General features: G+C 39.7%; 2 protein-coding genes across 2 annotated transcripts; both read right to left on the bottom strand.

Moving 5' to 3' along the window:
• Positions 1 to 1,123: 1,123 nt before the first annotated feature.
• LOC124291471 (probable UDP-sugar transporter protein SLC35A4) lies at positions 1,124 to 25,148 on the bottom strand. Its single transcript, XM_046728458.1, has 9 exons — positions 25,063 to 25,148; positions 15,755 to 15,860; positions 14,948 to 15,112; positions 9,208 to 9,266; positions 5,955 to 6,017; positions 4,806 to 4,861; positions 3,463 to 3,562; positions 3,099 to 3,138; positions 1,124 to 2,057 (listed from the first exon to the last, which is right to left on the bottom strand). Exons 1-9 carry the CDS (start codon positions 25,146 to 25,148, stop codon positions 1,869 to 1,871), a joined length of 864 nt encoding a protein of 287 aa, XP_046584414.1. The 3' UTR covers positions 1,124 to 1,868.
• Positions 2,889 to 5,001, bottom strand: LOC124291485 (CMP-sialic acid transporter 1-like). The gene is made up of 3 exons (XM_046728470.1): positions 4,724 to 5,001; positions 3,463 to 3,562; positions 2,889 to 3,138 (listed from the first exon to the last, which is right to left on the bottom strand). Exons 1-3 carry the CDS (start codon positions 4,796 to 4,798, stop codon positions 3,029 to 3,031), a joined length of 285 nt encoding a protein of 94 aa, XP_046584426.1. The 5' UTR covers positions 4,799 to 5,001; the 3' UTR covers positions 2,889 to 3,028.
• Positions 25,149 to 25,580: the final 432 nt, after the last annotated feature.

Below are 25,580 nucleotides of genomic sequence, written 5' to 3'. Positions count from 1 at the left end.
GTCACATTGCAGACGTCTGTCAAATCCAGCTAGGGTCCATGTAGGTGCTTCTGCAAAGGTACTGTAAGTCCCATGGTCCGTAGTATGGTGATCTCCCTTCAGTTCTTGGCGATCTATAGCCCGTGTTTTATATTATATTGTCTTCTTTTATTAAAATGTTTTAGTTTTACATGCTAGTTTTATATTCATATCTGTGATACTCCGAGTATTTTTACTGTCCATCGTCGACAGGTTTTGCTCTTCAAAATGTTTTGCATCTTCAAACTGTTTTCATCTTTATTGAATAAATTGTTTTTCGTCACGATGTGGCTGAGATATTGCCGATGTGACGTTAAACACTCACTCACACACGCAGACGTTTGTTTGTTTGTATGTCTATCTGTCTGTCTGTTTGCTGTGGGTATTTCTATTGTTTTAACAGTTTGCTGTGTCTGATTGTATTACTTATGTCCAAGATAATGTTCAATAATGATGTCGTTTCACAGGTTGCACACGACGTTGGGAAAATACGCAGCGGTATAGATGCCAGTCCTCAGGTTCCCGAGAGAAGATCAACTTTATATAAACAACTGTACTTTTTTCCAGGGATTTAAGGTCATATCTGAACTCGTTTTATTTGTTTGGTGTCTAATGTAGCACTCAGCAATATTCCAGCTATATGGCGGCAGGCTGTAAATAATCGAGTCTGGGCCGAGACAATCCACTGATCAGCTGCATGAGCATCGATCTTCACAAATGGGATCCGATGACATGTGTCAACCAAGTCAGCGAGCATGACCACCGATCCCGTTAGTCGTTTCTTACGACAAGCATTGGTTAGTGAAGATCAATTCTAACCCGGATCTTCACGGGGTCTGTGTGTACATAATATACATATGTGTGAGTGATTGCGTGTATCTGTGTAAACATTGATAGAGAAGTATTAGTATAATCTAAATAAAATGTAAATGTCTTTTGTGTGATTGTTTCCTTTTTACCTCAAACTGTTTACAAAGGAGTCCACGTTACTCAGTATATATCATGATCATATGTAGAGGTGTAACCATTCACTGAACACATATTGCATTACATAACGATAAAGTACCGAGAGCTCCTGGGTAGAAAACGATACACAAATACTATATTATTACATAACAATGTTTAATTTCCAAATATAATCTGTTCATCATTCTTTTAATAACACACATAATAATACACAATAATAACAATCACTCATCAAATTGATAATCACTCCTCAACCTGACCTTGACCTTTAAAGAAGATCTGTGAGACCGGTGAAGGCAGACCAGTGAGACAGCCAGACTCAATACCTCTGCCCAAGACTGTTTCATGAAAGGGATTCTGGTGACTTCACCTTTGAAATAGTCAAATTTCCTTTTATGACCTACAGTATCCCAGCTGCTTGGCATTTTCACGACTTTCAGGTACAAGTGAAGAATGGAATTCCTATTAGATTTCAAAGTGATACAAAGTGTTAACGCTTTTGAAATTTTCTTCTTTAAAATGTGTCCGACGCCATTCTCTAGTTTGACTTGTACAATAATTTTCCCGTGATCTTTCAGGTAACAATTAAGGTGACATGATATGTGTTTGTGCATACGATTACCTTACCGCTAACACTTGGTATCATCATTAGTTCTTAGAGATTCACAACAAAACATGCTCATGATAAAGACGGAATCAAATGAAACGATTGCTAATAAATATAAGATTAGAAGAGTTTTTGCCTCTTTTACGTAATTTAACGCAACTGTATGTCTCCGTTTCTATAGGAAATCTTACACAAAATGTCCTTGCTCTGATTTGACATGGCGTGATCATTGACTGGACCACGTATATAAATAAGACGGCTCAGATAAGTCACAGTGTCATGTGTGATACATGTACAAGGCTACAACGACCAGGACAAACGACACGATATAATACACGTTGAGTGCCAGATGGAAGATGGCGACAGACAGCAGGGTCGTCAGCAGCATGGCGGAGGAGATGATGAAGAGGCGGGTGATGTTACTGCCGTGCTTCATGATGGCCGACATTATCAGCCCGTTGAAGGCCTAGGATGAAGCACAATATCTCAGTTGTGTATGTCACATATAGATCGACAAAATATGCATCAAATTAAAAGAGCTGTGAAATGGGATTGGCGACTAGGCGAAATGAATGACTCATTAATTAAGCATCCACGCTCAGGGTCTATTTACCGCAGGATTACAATGTGGAGGGGGCCATTTTAGGGCGTCATTAGCCGTTAGCTATTTCACGAATACCAGGTATCATCAATGGTTGATAGTGATTAAGAAACACATGCTCATGAGATGGTCCTAATCGTAAAGATTTCTCATCGATGTGGATGGTTTCCGCCCCTTTTCTTTGAGTGAGTGAGGCGAGTTTAGTTTGGGATACGCCTTTTATTTGAAATTTTAGACTAGATGCAGTTGAATAAATCTCTAATGACAGAAAACAATCACGCTTTGGCGTTTTTTCAATTTTGGTTAAACAGACAAGCACACGTATGGTGATGAGAAACAAGATCCTAATCGGTGAAAATCTGGGATTCCAACCCACAATGTGCCCGTCAAAATGTGTACAAGATATAACGAGTGTCATTATTTTAAAATGCATCAACATTCGGTAAGGACCTTAACCTAAGAGAGTTAATATGGTCGTATCGTTATGTTCGCTTTGCAGTTAGGCCTTAGCTGAAAATAGTGCGTCACTGTATATATGTGAAACCATCGTGTGAAACCAAATGATCGTTTTCAATTCAATTTTTCACGTCTTGAGGATGTTTCGTACAACTGCCTCTACTGCATTTAAAATAATATAAAAATAAAAAATATAACAGTTTTCAAGAAAATTTCAAAGAAAATATCTGGGCTGCGCACTTTTGTTCCCCTGGGTAGAATCAAGTACGGCCTGTGGAGTAAAGGGTAGAATGCTTTAGCTATATGGTTACCCGATCTCGACAAGAAGACCGCCGTGATGTTGCTGGAATATGCTAAAAGCGGCGTAAAACCAAACTCAGTCAGTCAGTCAGTCGACAAGAGAAGAAGGACTGACTGAACAACTCCTCCAGAGTCACAACAATAACCCACGTCTTCAATGTAGAAGCCCTCGAACAGATCAAACGTCTTTCTGTAACACAAACAGATACTGGTCGTTCCACCAACGTCTCTATGTCAGGTAGATGAAAACACTACACACAGGTGATTATGTTGGCCAGGCTCTCTAAGTTGGTTGATTCAGGTCCGATCTCAAATGCGAAGGTCTATGTTCATGATGCCAATCACTGGAATGTTTGATCCCGATTTGATTATTTACATACCGCCATTATATTGGAGCATTGCTGAGTGTTGTGTTAAACAACAAACAAGGACAACGTGTTGTTTCGGGAGGTTGTCCACGATGTAACGAGTGATCAGAGTTTGACGACGGTGTTGGAGTGTACGCTACGCTTACCGTCTTGGTTGCCGATCCCAGCCCCTTGCAGTGCCCACAGTCCACCATTCATGACGATGCCGAATGTGTACAGCAAAGTGTTCTGAACATGGAGGGAGGTCTGGAAAACAACGTTCAGAGAGTTATCATTTAACGGTGGACAAAGATCCTGTCCTGGAAAGTTTCATCAATCCTGAAACTAGCTTTTTCTGTATCTGCTAACTCCCAATATTACATTTCCGAAATATGTTGCCGTTTACGGCAATCAAATCACAAATGGCAATGGACACTGGTTCCACTGAACACACGACAAGTATTGTTGTTACGAGAAACTGACACCATTGTATGGTATACAGCCTACCTCGACGTAGCAGTCTACCTACGAGTGACCAGGTTCTCTTCTAGATTTCTTCAGTGGGTCTTTGCGGTAGATTATAAGTTGTATGTATGCTTCTCTCGGGGTAATACGGCCTGATGTACGCCTCATTGTAGCAGTGTCATCCCTCGTCTACTGGCTCGGGTGACACTGCTACAAAGAGGCGTACATCAGACCATATTACCGAGGGAAAGCATACAACTATTTATCTTACCGCCATGTTAAATGTACAAAATATCATTTTATTTTATGTTAAAGATCGCGACCGACTATATGACATGTAAACAAAATGGCGTCTGCCTCTCGGCTGGATCTTTAAATTTAGTGAAACATATTCTGACAAGCATAAAACTGCTATAATAATTGTTAATTATGTTTAAGCTGAGTGTGCAAACCACCCAATGTATAAAATAGCGTAAATAAAGTAGTGAAAGTCGGTAAAATAAATCTGTACAAAATGAACACAAAACAGCTGATCGAACGGTTTTCGAACCCAAGGCACGGCATACGTCACATTATGACGTCATACGATTGTTAGCCCTTCAGCTTCTCGGTGGAGAGCTTGGCGGTTACCGTGGCAGCGGGTAATATTTTACCAGTTGTCACCCTCCTGGGAGGGTGACACGGAAACTGTTAAACCGTCATTGACCCATGAAATTAAAGTATTTTACATGAAGGTAAGATAAATGCTTTTATCAAACTTGTGATTATGATACCAAAACCTAAAAACGTACACAAAATATTTCTTTATCCAGTTGCTGATCATCTACACGCTGAACCCTGTTTAAAAATGATGGACAAAAATGAATTGAACCAGCCAGTGATGTCTTCAACACAGGCATGTGTGGGCGAAACTGTGTCCTTCAACTCATCAAAAGTATTTCACCACAAAGTACGGCGCACTACCTTATATTGTCTCTTGAATATGTATTCCGTGGAGACTCCGGCCAGGGCTGATATGCAACAGTAGGCGCACATCATGGCGAACCCGTGACTGTCAGGTGTATTTCCCCAGACAGGCCCTTGTTCTGCATGCTGCCATAACTAGACAAAGTGGAAGAGGTTATAGAGAACATCAACCTCTTGTTCCGCATGACATGATAACGTTATGTTGCCCTTCATTTTAGATCTAATTCTTGTCTGAACATATTGTGAACGAGGGGTTACACTGAGCATAAAAGTGTGTTATACACACACACACACACACACACACACACATACACACACATACACACACACACACACACATATATCTATATCCGTATGGTATTCTATATAGAATGGTGCAGCTTCTTTGGACGTATTCATGATATTATTGTCATTTTACCCCTCGACTATCAATGCTTGTATGTGTCCAGCAGGTTTAGCTCAATAGTGATAGATACAGATGGCACTTGGGGTCCACTTGCACAAAGCGATCTCAGCGCAAAGACTACCTTAAGTTAGTGTTGGAGTTACGATCAATGCAATCTTAGCGCTACGCTAACTCCAACACTGACTTAAGGTGGCCTTAGCGCTAAGATCGCTTTGATCATAACTCCACTACAGTGTTGAGCTACCTGTCTACAGTGTTCAGCTACCTGTCTACAGTGTTGAGCTACCTGTCTACAGTGTTCAGCTACCTGTCTACAGTGTTCAGCTACCTGTCTACAGTGTTCAGCTACCTGTCTACAGTGTTCAGCTACCTGTCTACAGTGTTCAGCTACCTGTCTACAGTGTTCAGCTACCTGTCTACAGTGTTCAGCTACCTGTCTGTCTACAGTGTTGAGCTACCTGTCTACAGTGTTCAGCTACCTGTCTACAGTGTTCAGCTACCTGTCTACAGTGTTGACCTACCTGTCTACAGTGTTCAGCTACCTGTCTACAGTGTTTAGCTACCTGTCTACAGTGTTCAGCTACCTGTCTACAGTGTTCAGCTACCTGTCTACAGTGTTCAGCTACCTGTCTACAGTGTTGACCTACCTGTCTGCAGTGTTCAGCTACCTGTGTACAGTGTTTAGCTACCTGTCTGCAGTGGTGAGCTACCTGTCTATAGTGTTCAGTGTTCAGCTACCTGTCTACAGTGTTGAGCTACCTGTCTGCAGTGGTGAGCTACCTGTCTACAGTGTTTAGCTACCTGTCTACAGTGTTCAGCTACCTGTCTAAGATGCCGGACAAACACAGAACTCCCAGGGACATCCACTGCACGCCGCTCAGCTTGCTGAATCAACAAGTAAAATGTAGACTGATTCAATTCTACACTTGAAAACAATGAACAAGTTCGTCATGCCTGCACCCTAGACACGCCATACCTCGTTAGAAGGGGCCGTTTTAATCACCATCCTGTTCGCCCAGTCCTCGACAGTGCCTTCTTGCCCTATTAATTAGTCAAGATCTTTCGAGTCAGGATCTTCTTCTAACATCCCGGAAGTGTCTCACTCGCCTAGCCTGCTATCGTGCCATATTATATTATATAAATCCAGTCGGTATCTTGCTCACACAGCCCTTTGAGGTGAACATTTTATTCAGACCTTTTAAGACAGCATATCGCCCACAAGGCAAGCTTTAATGCGCTTTAAATTATCTAATGATGGAAGCAGATCATCTGCAAAAGCCGTTATACAAAGCAATGGGGTTAGAAGTAACCTACCACCGTGTTTATATGTAGTAATATTTACATTGCAGCATTTTAGAACAAAATGCTGGTTCATTTCAACAGAATATGGTTCTTAAACTCATATCAGATTGTGCTATACAGTATATGACGAGCAAAGGAGTAATTTGCACAATATGTTAAATGACTTTTATTACTCAAAACATTTCGAGTGCTGAAACAGATCAACGAAAAGCGCTCGTAAAATAAACAACAACTACATTACAGTTTTCCCTCCAACCTTCCAGAGTATAGGAAGCCATCGTGAATAGAGTTGTCAAGCACTGCTCACTAAAACAACTCTGGCTGTAAGTCAGTTGTACAGACACATGTATTTACCCCAATCCACAGGTCCCTACCCCAATCCACAGCTACGTATCCCAAATGCACAGCTACTTATTCCAATGCACAGCTACTTATTCCAATACACAGCTACTTATCCCAAATGCACAGCTACTTATTCCAATGCACAGCTACTTATTCCAATACACAGATACTTATCCCAATACACAGCTACCTATCCCAATACACAGCTACCTAACCCAATACACAGCTACTTATCCCAATACACAGCTACTTATCCCAAATGCACAGCTACTTATTCCAATGCACAGCTACTTATCCCAAATGCACAGCTACTTATTCCAATGCACAGCTACTTATTCCCAGTTACCTATCCCATTACACAGCTACTTATCCCAAATGCAACTTATTCCAATGCACAGATGCTTATCCCAATGCACAGATACATATTCCGACGCATAACTACTTATCCAAGAGCACAGATATTTATGCGCATGGGGATCGAAAACGAGCCATGTTATTCAAGAATTCCTACATAGATGAGATGAAAATTGTAACGGTTTAGGTATGGTACTTAGAGCTGGGTATTCTACGACACTTTAAATTCGATCTTGCTATTATAGAAGCATATTATTGGCACAATCTGTAACATGTTGTCATCTACGTAGAATATTCTTTCATCACCTAGTAGATACTTACATATAGGTATCTAGTTGATACTAAATTCACGAAGCTGATACTTCATTCGCGTATCTAGTGGTGAGTGCGTTTAGTTTTACGCCGCACTCAGCAATATTCCATATATGGCGGCGGTCTGTAAATAATCGAGTCAGGACCAGACAATCTAGTGATCAACAGCATGAGCATCGATCTGCGTAATTTGAAACCGATGGCTTGTGTCAACCAAGTCAGCGAGCCTGACCACCCGATCCTGTTAGTCGCCTATTACGATAAGCATGGGTTACTGAAAGTTCATTCTAACCCGGACCTTCACGGGTTACTCCATTCGCGTAGATGATAAAACATTCACGTAGATGATATACCATTCACGTAGATGATATACCATTCACGTAGATGATACTACATTCACGTAGATGATACTACATTTACGTAGATGATAAGTACTACATTCGCTAAGATGATACATTCGTGTAGATGATTCTACATTCATGTAGACGATACTACAAGCCAGTAGTATCATCAACGTATCTAGTGGATACCACATTCACGTAGTTCCTGTTTTCACGTAGATGATACTTCATTCGAGTAGATGATATATTCGCGTTGATGATACATTCACGTAGATGATACTACATTCGCGTTGATACTACATTCGCGTTGATGATACATTCGCGTTGATGATACATTCCCGTAGATGATACATTCACGTGGATGACACATTAACCTAGGTGATACATTCGCGTTGATGATACATTCACGTAGATGATACATTCACGTAGATGATACATTCGCGTTGATACATCCGCGAAGATGATAATTTCGCCTAGATGATACATTCGCGTAGATGATACATTCGCATAGATGATACATTCGGATAGATGATACATTCGCGTAGATGATACATTCACGTAGATAATACATTCGCAGAGATGAAACATTCACGTAGGTGATACATTCACGTGGATGATACATTCGCGTAGATGATACATTCACGTACATGATACATTCACGTACATGATACATTCGCGTACATGATACATTCGCAGAGATGGTACATTCACGTAGGTGATACATTCACATGGATGATACATTCACGTGGATGATACATTCGCGTAGATGATACATTCGCATACACTACATTCGATGATACATTCACGTAGATGGTACATTCACGTGGATGATACGTAGATGATACATTCGCAGAGATGATACATTCACGTATGTGATAAATGCGCGTAGATGATACATTCATTCATTCGCGTAGATGATACATTCACGTAGGTGATACATTCGTGGATGATACATTCGCGTTGATACTACTTTCGCATAGATGATTCATTCGCGTACATGATATTATAATCCCTTTAGGAGAACGTGTCGCTTAGTATCGGATCACCGCCTTTAGCAACTATATTTAGTCAACTAAACGACAACACTCCTGTTCAGGGTCGGACTTTGTAACCTCCAGCTTAATTGATAATGACGATATTTTTCATCGATTGAAGTATCATCTACACAGATATAAGTATCACCTACGAAGATGAAAACGCAGACCAAGGAATATGACTATAGACGCTTCCATAGGCTGTAATAAAACGTTCCGTAATGAACGTATTTAAATTCAAACCCTAATTATGTTCCAGATCACTGAGTGAGTGAGTGAGTGAGTGAGTTAATATTTAACGTCACATCGGCAATATTAAAGCCATATCGTGACGAGAACATTTGATACTGAAGTGAAATATATGTATATTATAAAATCCAGATCACTGACCGTTGCATGACGACCCTGTAGAGCAGTGCCGTGGTGGCCACCTTCATGTTGCCCAGAATCTGCGAACAAATACTCCATCAATATTTTGTCTTCTCTGGGTAATAGGGCGGTTGGGTAGCAGTGGACACGCCGAGACCCAGGTTCAATTCCCCAATGGGTACAACGTGTGAAGCTCATTGCTGGTGTCCCCTACCCTGATATTGCTGGACTACTGCTAAAAGCGGCATAAAACTAAACTAACTGTTTGCGTAATATATATGGTCTAGAAGCCAGACCCCCAAAATGGTGAAAATGTGGTGCAGTTCTGGCGACCAAACGGGATGTGATTTTTCACAATCAGGAATGATTTAGGTTTGATTTGAAGCCGGTTGTCATCAGCTACCGTGCGTGACTACCGTGCAGGGGCCCTTTTAAGGTGCAACACGTCATGTCAGTTTTGGCAATATTTTAACCGAATACTGGATGGTTTATTTTAATAACTCTGGTTTGGTTTGACGGATTTTCATTAAAAAATTATTTTTGGAATGCTCAGACCATGATTTTAAGTTGTGGACAATAATATTACATATATGCTCATTGCAAAATATTTTGGTAAGGTTAAAGGTCAATTTTAATAGAAAGGGCATTTGATGAGAAAATATGAATTGAACTTTACAAATTAAAGGTAATTTTTGCAAAATTATGTTTTTCTGATTCAGCTGTATCATTTGAAGATCACATATACCTTTGGTTGGCATTGTATTCATGAAAAACCATTACAAGGAAACAAAGGTTGCTACTTTGTGTTTAGATCAGCAAAATATAAGATAATTTCATCTCCATGCTTTACAAAGTATCAACAATACTATATATGTCGAAGATACTGTTGAACTGTCATACATATTTGCGTTTATTGACATTCTGGCAGAAACAACAATTCAGCTGATGTCAGAAGGAGATATATTTTGATAAGTGTCAGTATTGCACTGACATGCTGTGAAACCCTTAAAAATGATGGATAATAATATGACATCCTAATGAAACATTGCCTTCATATCAATTCGTATTTATTGTTCTTAATAGTCATAGCGTATTCCCAGCTGACATGTTAGTTAATGTCAACATTGTCATGTTTTAAGTCTACATCCACATGACGAAATACACAACAGGTTCAACCTCTTGCAGGTACACCTTCCTGTACCTTGCCCGTTTACATGCACAGATATGTTGAAGAAGGTCCACGGAAACGATTTAATTTGCAACTTTATCACAGAGGCACAGAGGAATATTTTATGAAGATCTATTACGACAGAAACGCACTGCTTTAAATACAAAACATTAAGTGCCTGCTTTTATGGACAACGCAAAGGAATTCCTAGACAATATTCGTGTCTGTTGTTCCTAATAGTCATAGTGTATTCCCAGTTGACATGTTAGTCAATGTTAGTCAATGTTGACATGTTTGTTTCAAGTCCACATCCACATGCTCATGTACACAACAGGTTCAACCTCTTGGGGCAACACCTTACTGTATATTGATTTTTACATGCACAGACATGAAGCTGAAGAAGGTCCACGGAAACGATTTAGCCTTAACTTATTTGCAACTTTATCAATTTTACAAATTTCTGAAAATAGGAAATTTGGATAGCAGTATATAACTCCCTATATGGTTAATTAGCCCCAGTGGTGAGGTCGGAAATTCAGAACCAGTGGGGGTCTAAACAGGCTTCACTTTGGACTATTGCATTACAGAAAGGGTTGGGCCGAAAGTTTGGAGTATGAGACTACTGGCATGTGTAAGGTCCCAGCGACCGGTGTCAGGCCGGGAAAGCCACATTTCAATTACATGGCTGTAGCCGGTAAAGCCACATTTCTAATAGATTAAATAATTAATGAATTACCGTAACCGGTAAAAGACTTCCTACGCTAAACGCCAAAAGAAACGTTACCCTCCTACCATCTATGAATTACGTTAATAAAAATAAATGTTAGAAGGTATTAGCTTAAAAAGATCCAACTTAACAACCCAGCTTTATGCAAATCACGAATCAAATTCTGAAACGCATTCATATTTAGGTGAACTGCATCATTTTCAGAAGATTAATTTGTCATATTTTCGACCATGCCGAAATAAACCAATAACAGTGATTTAAAATAGATGTCCAAAAGAAAGGTTGAAATACAATTCTGCTTAAGCCAGAGATAAACCATTTTAAGTCACCATTTTTCAATTTTTAAAACAAGTAACACCTGTTGTAGAGTCTGTGAAAATTGTAAAAGGATCATTCCTAGGAATTCAGTCTTTTAAAACATTTTCTGCTTATTCTCGCAATAGTGAAAACAAATAAAACGTGTCTTTGATATTGTGCAAAAGTGTTTAGGAACACCGACAATGATCTTTGTTTACAGTTTTGTTTGCAAAGTAACATTTACACACACAGCAATATCAATCGCCAAAACGTAGCAATATTCAAGCAGTATGTGTATCAATTTTACGTGTAGAATGATTCTATAGGGTATAAAGAGAGCCAAGAATGCATGATATGATACACAAGCACGAGAAATGTGCCACGAGTAACAGCGGAAGAGAGGGAAAGAGCCATTTGGATGTTGCAGATGGGGTCGACATACAATGCTGTTGCAAACGCCCTCGGATGCCACCATATCACGGTTATAAGACTTATTCAGCGCTACAGACAGACTGGGGTCACCGTAGATAGACCAAGAAGTGGACGTCCACGCATCACAATGCAGCAGGAAGTTTTCATGAGAAAGGTACACATGGCAACAAACTAAACCATTATCATTATTATTATGTTTTTACAGATTAAGATTTTTTATTATAATGTGATAATATTATATGTAATGTTAGTATATTATATTGTGCTAATTATAGAAATAAAATCTGTTGTGATCTGAATAAAATTATGAGGAAACATGTCTTGCTTTGTTAAATACGGTAACCTGTTTGAATCACTAAGCATGTTTTGACAGCATAGCCTGGAGAGCCGCATTCCATGTTCACGCAACCATAACTATTGCCGGGAGAGTCACATGAATTTTCGGAGGATAAATATATAGGTCTGGGCAAGCAGAAGATGTCCTTCATTTGAAACACGCTTTGCTTATAACAGCTGGTGGTTTCATATCTGTTGGAACAATGCAGTAGACTACAGCCGACTTGGTAATGGCCATCTGGGTGAAGTCTTTCAATATTTTAGAACTGACGTTGTACTGTCGACCTTCATCAGCTGATGAAGATAGTGATTCACGTGAGCCAATTCCATGAAGCGATTACTATTGTCAATTCATTCACTCTGCTTGAAGGACAACGCAGTCATGCGACATACTGAAATCGGGAAATGAACGACAGTTGGTGTTTTAGTATCCATCTAGACGAGGTCACTGAATACTTTCAATATGTATAGACGATTCAAGGTTTTCCGCGCAAAATATAATTCTAAAGCGTCTGTCAACTTAAATACCAACTTCTGTGCGTGTATTGAATAGCTGATAGTAATTAAATGTAACTTGACAATTGGCTCTCTGAGGTACGACTTTTGCAGAGACCAGAAAAGATATTGGCGACATACATTCAATAATAGCATTTGGAATGATCTACAACAGATATCATGAGACTGACTATGCATTTATTCATTAACCATTCTCACAGGTTCACAAATATGTTGGGCCAATATTAATGTTCAGCACCCCATGTTGTAAGAGCGAACTAATATGATCGGGTGGTCGTTCTCACTTACTTGTTTGATGCATGCCATCGTATCCCACATGTGAAGATCGATGCTCATAGTGTCATGACCATGCTATGTGTAACTCCGTTGTGTATATCATTATATATTACTAAAACCGAGGTATGCATATTTTTATGAAAGTTAGAAGCAAGATGTTTAAATGAATATAGTCTAGGAATTCCTTTGAGTTGTCCATAAAAGCAGGCACTTAATGTTTTGCAATTAAAGCAGTACGTTTCTGTCTTCATCAAATATTCCTCCGTTACTCTGTGATAAAGTTGCAATTAAGTTAAGACTAAATTGTTTCCGTGGACCTTCTTCAACATATCTGTGCATGTAAACGTCAATGTACATGAAGTCGTACCTCCAAGAAGTTGAACCAACCTGTTGTGTATTTCGTCATGTGGATGTAGACTTGAAACATGTTCCCGTGATCTTGGCAATGTTGACATTAACTAACATGTCAAGTGGGAATACACTATGACTGTTATGAACAAAAAGTACGAATTGATATGAAGGCAATGTTGCTTCTGTTATGATGACATGACAGACTCATTATTATTTGATGAATAAGGAAAGACATCTTGAATAATTGAATTATACATTTGAGAGCTTTCTGTTATGTTGTGTGATTTTAAGGATAGTCCAACAGTATCTTTGACATATTTAGTATCGTTGACTATGTAAAGCATGGTGCTGTTACTGTTGAACAGACATTGTGTAATAATTTGCTGATCTAAATACAAACTGCCAACCTTTGTTTCCTTGTAATGATTGTTCATGAATACAATGCCAACCAACGGTATATATGATCTTCAAATGTTATAGCTGAATCAGAAAAACATAATTTTTGAAAAATTACCTTTACTTTGTAAAGTTCAACTCATATTTTCTCATCAAATGCCCTTTCTATTAAAATTGACCTTTAACCTTACCAAAATATTTTTGCAATGAGCATATATGTAATATTATTGTCCACAACTTAAAATCATGGTCTGAGCATTCCAAAAATATGTTTTAATGAAAATCCGTCAAACCAAACCAGAGTTATTAAAATAAACCATCCAGTATTCGGTTAAAATATTGCCATAACTGACATGACGTGTTGCACCTTAAAAGGGCCCCTGCACGGTAGTCACGCACGGTAGCTGATGACAACCGGCTTCAAATCAAACCTAAATCATTTCTGATTGTGAAAAATCACATCCCGTTTGGTCGCCAGAACTGCACCACATTTTCACCATTTTGGGGGTCTGGCTTCTAGACCAATACTGGAACCCAGCACTATACCAAGTGTTGATATACTGGTATCATGTGCACGATCCCTTTTGAGAGAAACTAGCCATGATTACCAGATGGTAACACAAGCATCAGTTGTGACAGTGATATCTGAAACTGCTTTTGGCAGTGTTATACCACTACCGTGGAAGGTGTTACCCAAAAGTACACGTACAGAACCCGACCTGGGAAGAGAATCGGTTAATTTGCATGAAACTGCTTTTAATAATCACCCGTAGACATCACCCGTAAAGATCCGGGTTAACATTTACTTTCAGCAACCCCTGCTTGTCGTAAGACTGACTAACTGAGTTTGGTTTTACGCCGCTTTTAGCAATATTCCAGCAATATCACGGCGAGGGACACCAGAAATGGGCTTCACACATTGTACCCATGTGGGGATGCTTGTCGTAAGAAGAGACTACAGCTGGATCGGGTGGTTAACACACGTCATCGTTTCCAAATTGCATAGAACGATGTTCATGATGTCAATCGCTGGATTAAATGGTACATACTCAATTATTTACAGGTCGCCGTCATACAGCTGGAATATTGCTGTCTGTGGCGTAAGAGGAATTGTAGGTGAATTCGGGTATTTTGCTCGACGAGCTTTTTAAGCTAAGCCAAAGACTACAGTGTGGTGTGTTTGGTAGCACTTTAGCCCTGGACGATGGTTTCTAACTAGGATTCGAACCCAGGCTGTTGGTGGCAGAAAGTCTGAACATTACCTGGTAGGTGGTGGGGTCCATCTCAACCTGCATGTACACACTAAGGTTGTTGTTGATGCAGTATAGCACGGCTGGTACCACGAATGGGAGACAGTGGGACAATGACGGCATTGTGACGTCACCACGACCCAGTTCAGGTAACATCATGGTAATGGACAGGACAATCTACAACACAAATGTTATATCTTCAATGTGTTTAGGAAATACAGTTCGCTCTATCCCCATGTGTAGTGTCATACAGTACACTTTTGCCCTGCGCTGTTATTGTTAAATTACGAGGACGTTTGCACCATAATACGTCCTATGCCCCGTTTTACAACGCTATCGTAGAGCTACGACTGTCGTAAGTCTCTGTTAAAGTATAGGAGGTACGACAGTCGTAAGTCTATGTTACAGTGTAGGGGGTACGACAGTCGTAAGTCTATGACAGTCGTCTATATGTTACAGTATAGGAGGTACGACAGTCGTAAGTCTATGTTACAGTATAGGAGGTACGACTGTCGTAAGTCTATGTTACAGTATAGGAGGTACGACAGTCGTAAGTCTCTGTTAAAGTATAGGAGGTACGACAGTCGCAGCGCTACGACAGCTTTGTAAAACGGGACCTAGGACTCTGTCGGTCGGTCAATTGAAGACTGATATTTACTACAAGCCGACGGACACGTCTAAATACCTTCAATTCATTTCATTTCATTGCACACGAAAAACCCCTAAGATTAGAGGAATAAGAATCTGTAAGTATATACAGGGCTATCTACGTGGGCTGGTTGAAGGCTCTTTACGAGTATTGATGAGTTTTCAACCAACCTTAAGGACCTCCGCAGAGAGAACGACGGACGACGACCTGAACGGCAGATTCCCCTCCACCAGACACAGATGAGCCAGAATTGTGTAGGAGCTGTAGATGAACACTCTGAAAACACATATCAACCTGGATCAAATATCATTTCGATGTTTTCATAATACTATCGTATTAATAAAAATCGTATTATCGCTTTGTTTCCAGAACTACTTCCTTCAAATTCTCATTTAACAATGACTCTCAACCAATAACGTCACAAATCTAACCAACTCATCCAAGAAATCGTCTCTTGTGACAAGACTATATTGCATTCTAACCTGGAATTTCAACGACGTTCTGAACCAAACGAAGCAAGCAAGAACTCATGTAAATAATGTAGATATTTTTCTTCAGTAGAATTTTAGAGAAATATTGTTCTTTTTAAGATAAAGGGATTCTGTAGTGATTTTAATGTACGTGTTGGAGAAGAAAGTGATTTGATACAGAGTGTTGACGAAATTCAATAAAGAAATGTAATCAACAATTCCCACGTGGCTCCTTTGTTTAAGGATTGAAATTGTATTGTTGCGGTTCTTCAGAGAATGGAGAAAGTGCACAAAGTGAATACATTCCATGATGCGCGAAATATGCTCGACTGACTCTCTGCTCGACTGATAGGGTAATCGCGCGACATCCTGACTTTCATGGGACAGTGATCGACAGCTGGCTTGGCAGTGTTCCTGACTTTTGATAAGGGGCTGATGGATATAACGATTTTGTCTCGGCCACTTGCTGTATATTATAGTCGAAATGCTTACAACGAACTGCGGTTATAACGAACTAAAATTACTTGACCGTTTGAGTTCGTCAACGAAAGAACTTCTGTAGGGCCAACCTGCACGTAAAGACAATCATTTGGGGCATTCGATAAGGCGAGAGTAGGCTACATACAGTAAACTACTATTAAAATAAACTCAAAGGGATCACTAATTTTAGTTTGTGATAACCGTAGTTCGATATATATTCGAGACATTTTGGATGAAGTCAAGTGACCATATCATATCTTATCACTCCGTAAATATATGTATGCTCTGTCTGATGTTTACCTCAAAACATACATAACGTAAGGAAATACATGTTATACAGTACAAACCAAAAATTATTGATAATTTAAGATTGTATTTTTTATATTTTTTTCACTCATTACTCTCATATTAAATGTGAATATTGACTGAACTCCAGATTCAAAGACAGGTGAACTGTTAGTATTTTGTCATGTCACCATGGGCAGCAATGCAGGCTTCAATGCGGCAGGGCATACTACTGATCAAAGAAGTTAGAAAGTCGTGGCCCGTACTGTCCCAATATCGGAACACCTCTTCTTTCATTTCAGCAATATTTGTCAGATTTTTCTCATTGACACTTTCGTTCATAAGTCCCCATACATTTTCTATTGGATTTAGGTCAGGGCTATGGCTTGGCCAATCTCATAATGTCATATTTTGTGTCCGAAACCAGGCCTGCGAATGCTTTGAACGATGTTTTGGGTCGTTGTCCTGCTGGAAAATCCAAAAATTTCCATAGAACACGTGAGCAGATGGAAGTAAATGTCCCTCGAGAATATCTGTGTACCGCTCACTGTTCATATTCCCTTCAAATACACAGAGGGGCGTTTACCCTAACACAGATATGCCACCCCACACGTTAAATTTCGGACTGTACTTTGGGCGCTGATACAAGGGTTTTTCAGTTTGTTTGGTCCAGGATTTCAGTGTATTAGGAAACAGCAACACAGAACCTTCATCTGAGAAAATCACATTGTCCCAGGTAAAATTTCTATGCTGTAAGAACCAGTTCAACCTTCGCTCCTTTTGTTCAGGTTTCATGATCGGTGATGGAATTCCTCGACTTTTCTGCCAACCCATTGCATGCAGCTCAGTTCTAATTGTCTCCTTACAGACAGCCACAGTTCCTCTATCAATCATATCCAGCCTGCGCCTCCCTGGTGCTCAATGCCATATCCATTTGCAATATTTTTCAAAACACGATAAACAGTGGATAAAGGGATGCCTGTTCTACTTGAAATCACTTTAGCTGATCTGATGTCCTTGTTATAATACTCTAAAATCAACTTCCTCTTCTCTAAATCATCCATACTGAGGATCACTGAAAATGTCGTCTGCTAGCAAGTAAACAAAGGGGGATAACTCTTCACAAACTAATGAAAAGGATTAACGGAGTTGTCTCTCTTGAATGAAACCAATCACTTGATAGCTGGTCAAGGTTGTTTATACTAGAAATCCATTTAAACATATTCCTAAAATTCTTAATAATTTCTGGTCATACTATAAATATATACTCCTTATTTCACAGATATTATGGATCATATAAATCATTACTAGAACCTGGATAATACATAATGTAATATTTTGAGAAAGATCTTATGAGAATGCAAACCAAATGATCCTAATGTTTGTAAAACACATATCCTAAATACCTACTCTGCAATATATGTAATTTGATGGAGATCGAGGACCGATATAATTTTGCATTAGTGCGTCCTCACTGTAAGTCAAGTAGAGGGATGTTGTTACCCATATACTATCATCGATTTTCATCAGGAAAGAAACTTCTTCAAACGATTAGCCATCTTTCTGAAAAAGGCATTTGTACAGTAAGTGATATTCTCATATGCTAAATGCATTATGCTATATACATTATATCACCGTGCAATGTGTCTAATTGTTCCCTGGGCTACGTGGCCTCAAACATTACATAAACTGACTGTCCGTCCTTCCGTCATACCAAGTGGAATTATTTGGACATTTTACAGTTTCAGACATTATTTCAAACTTTAGAAGTGAAACGTTTCCATTAAATGTGCGCAGATAGAAATGATTAGGAAATTGTACAATTTCAAATGTTTGGCACACTTTTGGTATAATTGAGATACAATTTGCACCTATATGCATGGAATATGTAGAGAAACACATGTCAAACCAATTAGTTGTGTGCCAAGATCATATACAGGCATGAATGCTTGGTCAAACCAAAAGAAATATATTGGAAATATAAAGACAGTTAACCAATTCTATATTTGCAGGCCATCGGTAACACGGCAGAGTCTGGAAATAAAGTCACAGCTCATTAACTTGGACAAAAGTACACCAACGAGGAACATCTAATTGCTTGTGGCCAAGGGGAGGTATAATCTAAACTTGAAACTTTATCACAGAGAAATATTTAACGAATAACTATTACGAAAGAAACGTTTTGCTTTAAATGCAAAACATTAAGTGTTTGATTTCTTTCTTGCTTAACGCCGCAATTCCAGCAACATGGCGACGGAAACATTAAGTGACTACTTTTGTGGACAACTCAATGACATTCCTAGCGAATATATCAATATGAACACTTTGCTTGTACTACAATGTTCATAAAATATGCAGGCCTCTGTTTTAGCAATATCTGAAATGACATTGACATAAGACTTGCACAACATGGTAATGACATTATGAGCATCGATTATGATACGTGAGAACACGTCAGTTCCCTCTTCAACATGGGTTCCTGAAGAGCAATGCTAACATTTTTTACGGGTCCAACATATTTGTAAGATGTGATAATGTTAATGAATATATGCATAGTCAGACTCGTGTAAGAGGCATTATATATACGATTAAACAGCCTTGTATTCGTATATACATATTAACAGACCTCGGCCAGATGAATCCTACCAAGCCGGCTGTCGTCAAGTGCATTGTTCCAAATGAGGTTAGAAGGTCATCAGCTGTGATCAGCACAGCGTGTGTTCAATGAAGGAAAGCCTCATTGACCTATATCCATCGCTATAACCAGAGACCATATAATTCTATTATATGGTCTCTGCTATAACTAGTTAAGACACAGAACTTACAAGGACATATAATGGATTGGTATGGTCAGGAAGTTGCCCATTTCTCTGGGGCGGTCTGCCTCCATACGTATACACGTGTATCTTGTCCAATAACAATATTACTTTCATAAAAAAATATAACTTTTTTCCACTGATCATTCACTGTCCACTTTCTCTTTTCACGACACCACGGAATTCGCTTTTTACGATTGATCTCTCGAACAACAACTTTCTTCTTTGAAACCTGACGTTTGAAGCCATGTGAATGAAATTGATACTGAATTGTTCGTTTGCTGATAGGAACTTGCCTGTTTTCATTGAAGTTTGAAGATAATTCACCAAGAATGTCCCGTCTATTAAGTTTCACAAGTCTCTTTTATACCCCCATTTCACTGGGCTACGACCTACCAAGACTACCACGACTAGTGCCGATTCGCCACCTACGATGCTATGGTTCTCAATAGGCCAGTTTTTGTTTATTTTTTCCTTTTCTACGCAGTATCTACGGTAAACCTACGTAACAGACGATGAAGAGACTGTAGACTTACCTATAAATGCCGATAACACTGCGATTGAGCACCCGTTGTTGATACGATTTCACCCAGTATCGGCCGATTGGCTACGTTTAAATCACGTTTCTGCGGCGATATATCTACGATTCACTCCCGATTCCTCACGATGCTCGCCAACACAGCGATGTAAGGCTTACGATATCAAAGACTCATTGCCGTAATTGCCGTAAAGTAAAGTACGTATAATTGCCGTGTAAGACACGTAAAATCGGCCTCCAAACCACACAATGGTCCCGATTCTGGGCTATAAAAGCTGACGATGACAGCCGATTCTTATTATCTAGCAACATGCTAACAGCTGCACAACTACTTCTTCTGCTGCAACAAAATATGGGATTGGAGATAGATATCTATCAATACGGAAGGAACCAGGCACCAAAAAGAAAAAGAAAACAGAAATTGTTTTGGGTACGTCCGTGGTTGAGGTTGGAAAGACGATTGAACTTTGGAAACTATGACAATCTCCTGTCTGAACTCAGATTCGAAGACACGTCTTCTTTCTTCAACTATCTGCGAATGCCTCCTGATATGTTTGATGAACTGCTTCATTCCCTGTCTCCCAGACTTATAAAAAATAGACACCAACTTCAGGAAAGCTCTGCACCCTGATCTGAAGTTAGCAGTTACCATAAGGCCCCTAGCCTCTGGAGACATGTACTCCTCCCTCTCCCACCACTTCAGAGTGTCAAGACACACCATAGCCATCCCAGCGATGTGCCAAGCCACTACAAGGTTACAGTGATTGCATGTCCTGTCACTCAAGGGGATTGGAAGACCATCAGTCTGGAATTCCAGCAGAGATGGAATCTCCCTTATGCTATTGTTACCCTCGATGAAAAACAAGCCGCGATTCGTAAGCCAACTGGTAGTGGAACCATCTACCACAACTACAAGGGTTTCTTCTCCATTATCCTGTTGGTCCTTGTAGATGCTAATTACAGATTTCTATAGGTGGACGAAGTTGAAGGAGTGTATAGAAGATGGCAGGATATGCTTGCCCGAACCTGAACCATTGCCAAATGATGATCTGGATATGCCTTACTTCATACTTGCAGATGATAAATTTGCCCTTCGTCAATATCTAAGGAAATCCTACTCAAGAAGAGGTCTGTCAGAAGCTGAACTGATTCCCAACTACAGGATCTCCAGAGAATGGAGAGTCATGGAGGATGCCTTTGGTATTCTTGCAAACCTATGGCAATTTCTTCTCAACACTTCGCAACAGGGTCCATATGTGGTTATGATTATGGTTGAATTAATCTGCCGTGTGTCTTCATAACATAATGCGAATGAGGTACACTGGGTTGCAAGAAAAGATGGTGGATAAGTAGAACCCTCTTCCTGTTTTCCGTTCTTTTTGTTCTTGCCATGTTTCAATGTTTCCATTACAGCAGTTGAAACTGGAGTGATGTTGACTTCGATCGCCGGTGCTTTTATACCTTTTCTGTCAGACTGATGTGAATCGTGCAAATCGTGAGTAAAGCGTGAACATTACTTTAGTGGATCGTGTCTTATTTGTGAGGAACCGTGCTGATGCGTGGCTTTGTCTTTGTTTCTGCCTCTCAATAATGGTACGACTCGTCTTTGTTTCTGCCTCTCAGTAATGGTACGACTCGTTCACGCTTCACCTACGGTTAAGCCGATTGCTCGTGATGCTTGCCGATGCATTCCCGATTAACTCCCGACACACTGGCGACTATCCCGATCAGTCACGCATAACTTATGACTTTTTTCAATCGGCTCATGTTTTTGAACATGTTCAAAAACCTAGGCCGATTAAAAAATCACCTCCAGACTATGCAGACACACTCACGTATCTTGCTGATCTCTGACGACTACTCCAGGTATATTTCCGACATTATACGATCGCTGGCGATTTGTTTTTAAAAATGCAATCGGGACCGATCGTAGCCCAGTGAAATGGGGGTATAACCCGCGGTAATCACGATCACTCACGATTTCTGCCCTTCCACTTCGAAGCCTTTGTTAAACTTCTTAATCACATCGTTTATTGTACTTCGGGGTTTCTCCAATATTCTACTAATTTCATTGATAGAATTGCCGACCTGATACAACCTTACAGCCGTATTCTTAACACCGGGCGACAATTAGGTACTTTTTCGTCCCATGTCGTCGGCATCAGGTAAACCGGAAGTATTCATAGCAGACGATAACATAACTCACGTGACTAGCACGTGACATCCTAATCTATTTATATGCGCGTTTGCAATCGGATGCGTAAGCTAGAAGCGGAGATATAGCGTAGAAATATCAGCGTAGATTTGTCATAAAGACTGAATTTTCCAATTATTTGCTGAAGACTTTTTGCACTACTCTGTAGTACACTCTTTAAAAAAGGTTACATTTGACATGTGATCTTGAAATCGTATAATATTGACATCTTTCAGCAAGTGATACATTCGCTTCATATGTTCTATAAATAGCTTCATACAAATTAGGCGCATTACAACAGCTTATGCCAATGCAACCTCGATAATCTCCAGGGTATACGTTACGATCACTCTCCACTATACCCTGGATGCATCCACGGCTTGGCCCGATGATTATATTACCTCCCTTTGCTGGCTCCGCATAGTCACAGTAGCCGATCAGCTAAGCTGCCGTTACATCCGAGCTTGCCAGTGTCAACAAAGATAGCGGTCGCCGTCGCGAAGGTTTGTTCGCAGTGCCACTCAGATTTTTGAGGAAATAATACAGACAAATTGACAGATCTGAAAAAATATATAAAAGAACTCCTTCTACCTCTTTTAGATTACCTCTGCTGTGCTGCTAAGTTTAAACAGTTACATAATTTAAGAAGCGAAAGTGAGTTGAATGAATGAATGAATGAATGAAGCGTAGACACCCGATTGGATAAAAAGCCAGCCAAGGGAGGTAATAAAATCATCGGGCCAAGCCGTGGATGCATCCAGGGTATAATGGAGAGTGATCGTAACGTATACCCTGGAGATTATCGAGGATGATGCCAATGCTGTTCTATCCAAACAAGTACCACAACACTTTTATATCTTCTTTGAGAAGCATTTTACTTGCTTGATAACGGTATTAGTACCGAAACGTCGCACTCATTGCAATAAAGAAGCTGACTATCCCTAGAACTTGGTTATCCATCACTTTTATATCTTGTTTGGTGTTCTGTAACTCCTCCTGGCGAAAACCTTAATACTGTCTGTCTTTCGTATATACAAAGGCCTACTTTTCGGCAGCAAATACTTGTCGTTCATCGTGATCTTTAAGGAAAGAAAATGACGTCAGGATGTCATCATTAAATTGAATAGAGGGTGGCATGTCAAGCACAATGTGGTTCCGAATAATGCTTTTCTTATTACAGCAAGCTGTATACATATGACTACATCACTGTCATATATTTATAACGCGTGAAATAATTGGAAATGTTGTTTATTGATGACACATGTTTAAATACCCTTCAAATCGTGTATGACCAGGTTTTTTATTTATCCTGTATTTCATATTCTCCCAAGTGTTCGGTCATACGTCCAGGATTATTACGATATTGACAGACATTGATGGTTATGTACGATAATCCGTACGATCTATCGAATTTTGGTTTTATGCGGACGCGGATTGGCGCTTGTCGGGAGTTAATCATGGTTTGGGTATCCCAATCGCACACAACATGCCCGTCAAGGCCAGCGAAAAGTTGAGAGAATAGGGGTATAAGTTGTATGCTTATAATGAGTGGAGGGACGATATTATGGCCTTTGATGATAGTTCGGATTTCCATATTTGGAGAGACTTAACGATTCGAATAGAACATATGTATGGGCTATTCGTGGTGCGCTGACACACGCTTACAAACATTATTGGCCAAGGTACAGCATTTGATGCACAGAAACAGTTTATTGAGAATGCTGACACTTCTATTTCATCTCCAGTATATTTTCATCGTCCTTTAAGCAATCGTAATAGTCATCAACAGTCGACTGCAAAAGTTCATCACCAAGATTTTCTCCTTGAAAGCCTGTTTCATCCGTACCTTCATCTATATTGGAAGTATCTGTCATATCATCCATTTTTTATATTAAACACAAAACATACTTTCACTTCTTTATTCCGTTAGTGAAGGCCATCGGCCCAAAACTACATACGTGTATGTACATGTCATAAGGAGACGTTATAATTCGATTAAATGTTGACATTCAAGTTTGTTCTTAGTGTTCTACGGATTGGCATTGCATGGTAAATTAACATTGCAAGATGCTTAATAAGGGTACAATCTTTGGTTGACATAAGGACATTAAACTTAGATTTAGAAGGATATAAGTAATACTTCGTGGGTATATCATTTTCACGTAAATTGCTATAAGAAGGGCATATTCAAAGAAAGTGATACTCGTCTTCCACATATCCTTTATGGCAAACACAACACAGTCTTTTGTTTATAACTACCATGGCATAAATTTCATGTTTATAAGTACCGTGGCACAAATTTCATGTTTTGGAGGTGTAAATGAATGAAAGTGTGTTTATAAGTACCATGGCACAAATTTCATGTTTATAAGTACCATGGCACAAATTTCATGTTTTGGAGGTGTAAGTGATTGAAAGTTTGTTTATAAGTAACATGGCACAAAATTCATGGGTGAGATAATTCAATAACTGTTAAATGAATAGTGGGAGTTGTAAGAGTGTAGTTAGGTCAAATCGATGGATCACCATACATATGGAGGTAGCAGACTAAGGATCACAAACAGTGTTGAGATTGGAACCCACCATCAACATATGTGAAGCATATATAATTGCTTGTTCAATGATTCATCTACTGAGGGTAGCGGGATCATCTGAGATGAGTAGCAAGCTCACTTGGTAAATACGAGACACTCACTCAGTGACCAGCAGGATTCCCCATAGGATGGTCCTCAGCAAATGTGTATCATCCTGCCCAAGTCGTTGTTCCTCATCCACAGCCATGCTGCAATCTTCCTGTGGCAGCTGTTATTGACTGTGTCACATTTATACCTGTAGCTGTCGCTCACAGATGATGCACGCCCTCTTTACGATTTCCAGATACTATAATCCACACAAACATTCTGGCTGCGGGCCACGCCCCTGGACTGTTATCCCTGGCATTGCTTTCGCTATACGTGAACGCCCCTTTAACTGGTTTCATTATTGTCCTCACGTCCATGTACAACTTAAGGCTCCTCAACTGAAGATATCACGGTTAGTGCTTGTGAACCATTTACATGATACCATCACTATTTCATTTTGATATACAGAGAAACATGCCAGAATCCTAGAATGGAAGAAGGATTTTCTATACAATTATGGAAAGGCTGTTGTCGCTTTACACGAACAGTGACAGACGGATTTGTATGCTGTAGCAGTGGTGGTGTTTCTTGT

This window comes from Haliotis rubra, unplaced genomic scaffold (assembly GCF_003918875.1).
Source record: "Haliotis rubra isolate DU_JTF1 unplaced genomic scaffold, ASM391887v1 Scf492, whole genome shotgun sequence".
Classification (NCBI taxonomy): Eukaryota; Metazoa; Mollusca; class Gastropoda; order Lepetellida; family Haliotidae; genus Haliotis; species Haliotis rubra.
This window is presented reverse-complemented; position numbering and strand designations above follow the sequence as displayed.

Coding starts and splice junctions, on each gene's coding strand:
- LOC124291485 (XM_046728470.1), bottom strand. CDS start 4,798: ATGATGTGCGCCTACTGTTGCATATCAGCCCTGGCCGGAGTCTCCACG. Junction 3,563..4,723: donor TATTCAAGAGACAATATAAG/GTAGTGCGCCGT, acceptor GTTGTTTTCCAG/ACCTCCCTCCATGTTCAGAA. Junction 3,139..3,462: donor TGGGATCGGCAACCAAGACG/GTAAGCGTAGCG, acceptor TTTGTGTTACAG/AAAGACGTTTGATCTGTTCG.
- LOC124291471 (XM_046728458.1), bottom strand. CDS start 25,148: ATGGCTGTGGATGAGGAACAACGACTTGGGCAGGATGATACACATTTG. Junction 9,267..14,947: donor TGGACCCCACCACCTACCAG/GTAATGTTCAGA, acceptor ATTTGTTCGCAG/ATTCTGGGCAACATGAAGGT. Junction 4,862..5,954: donor TTGTCCGGCATCTTAGACAG/GTAGCTGAACAC, acceptor CACTTTGTCTAG/TTATGGCAGCATGCAGAACA.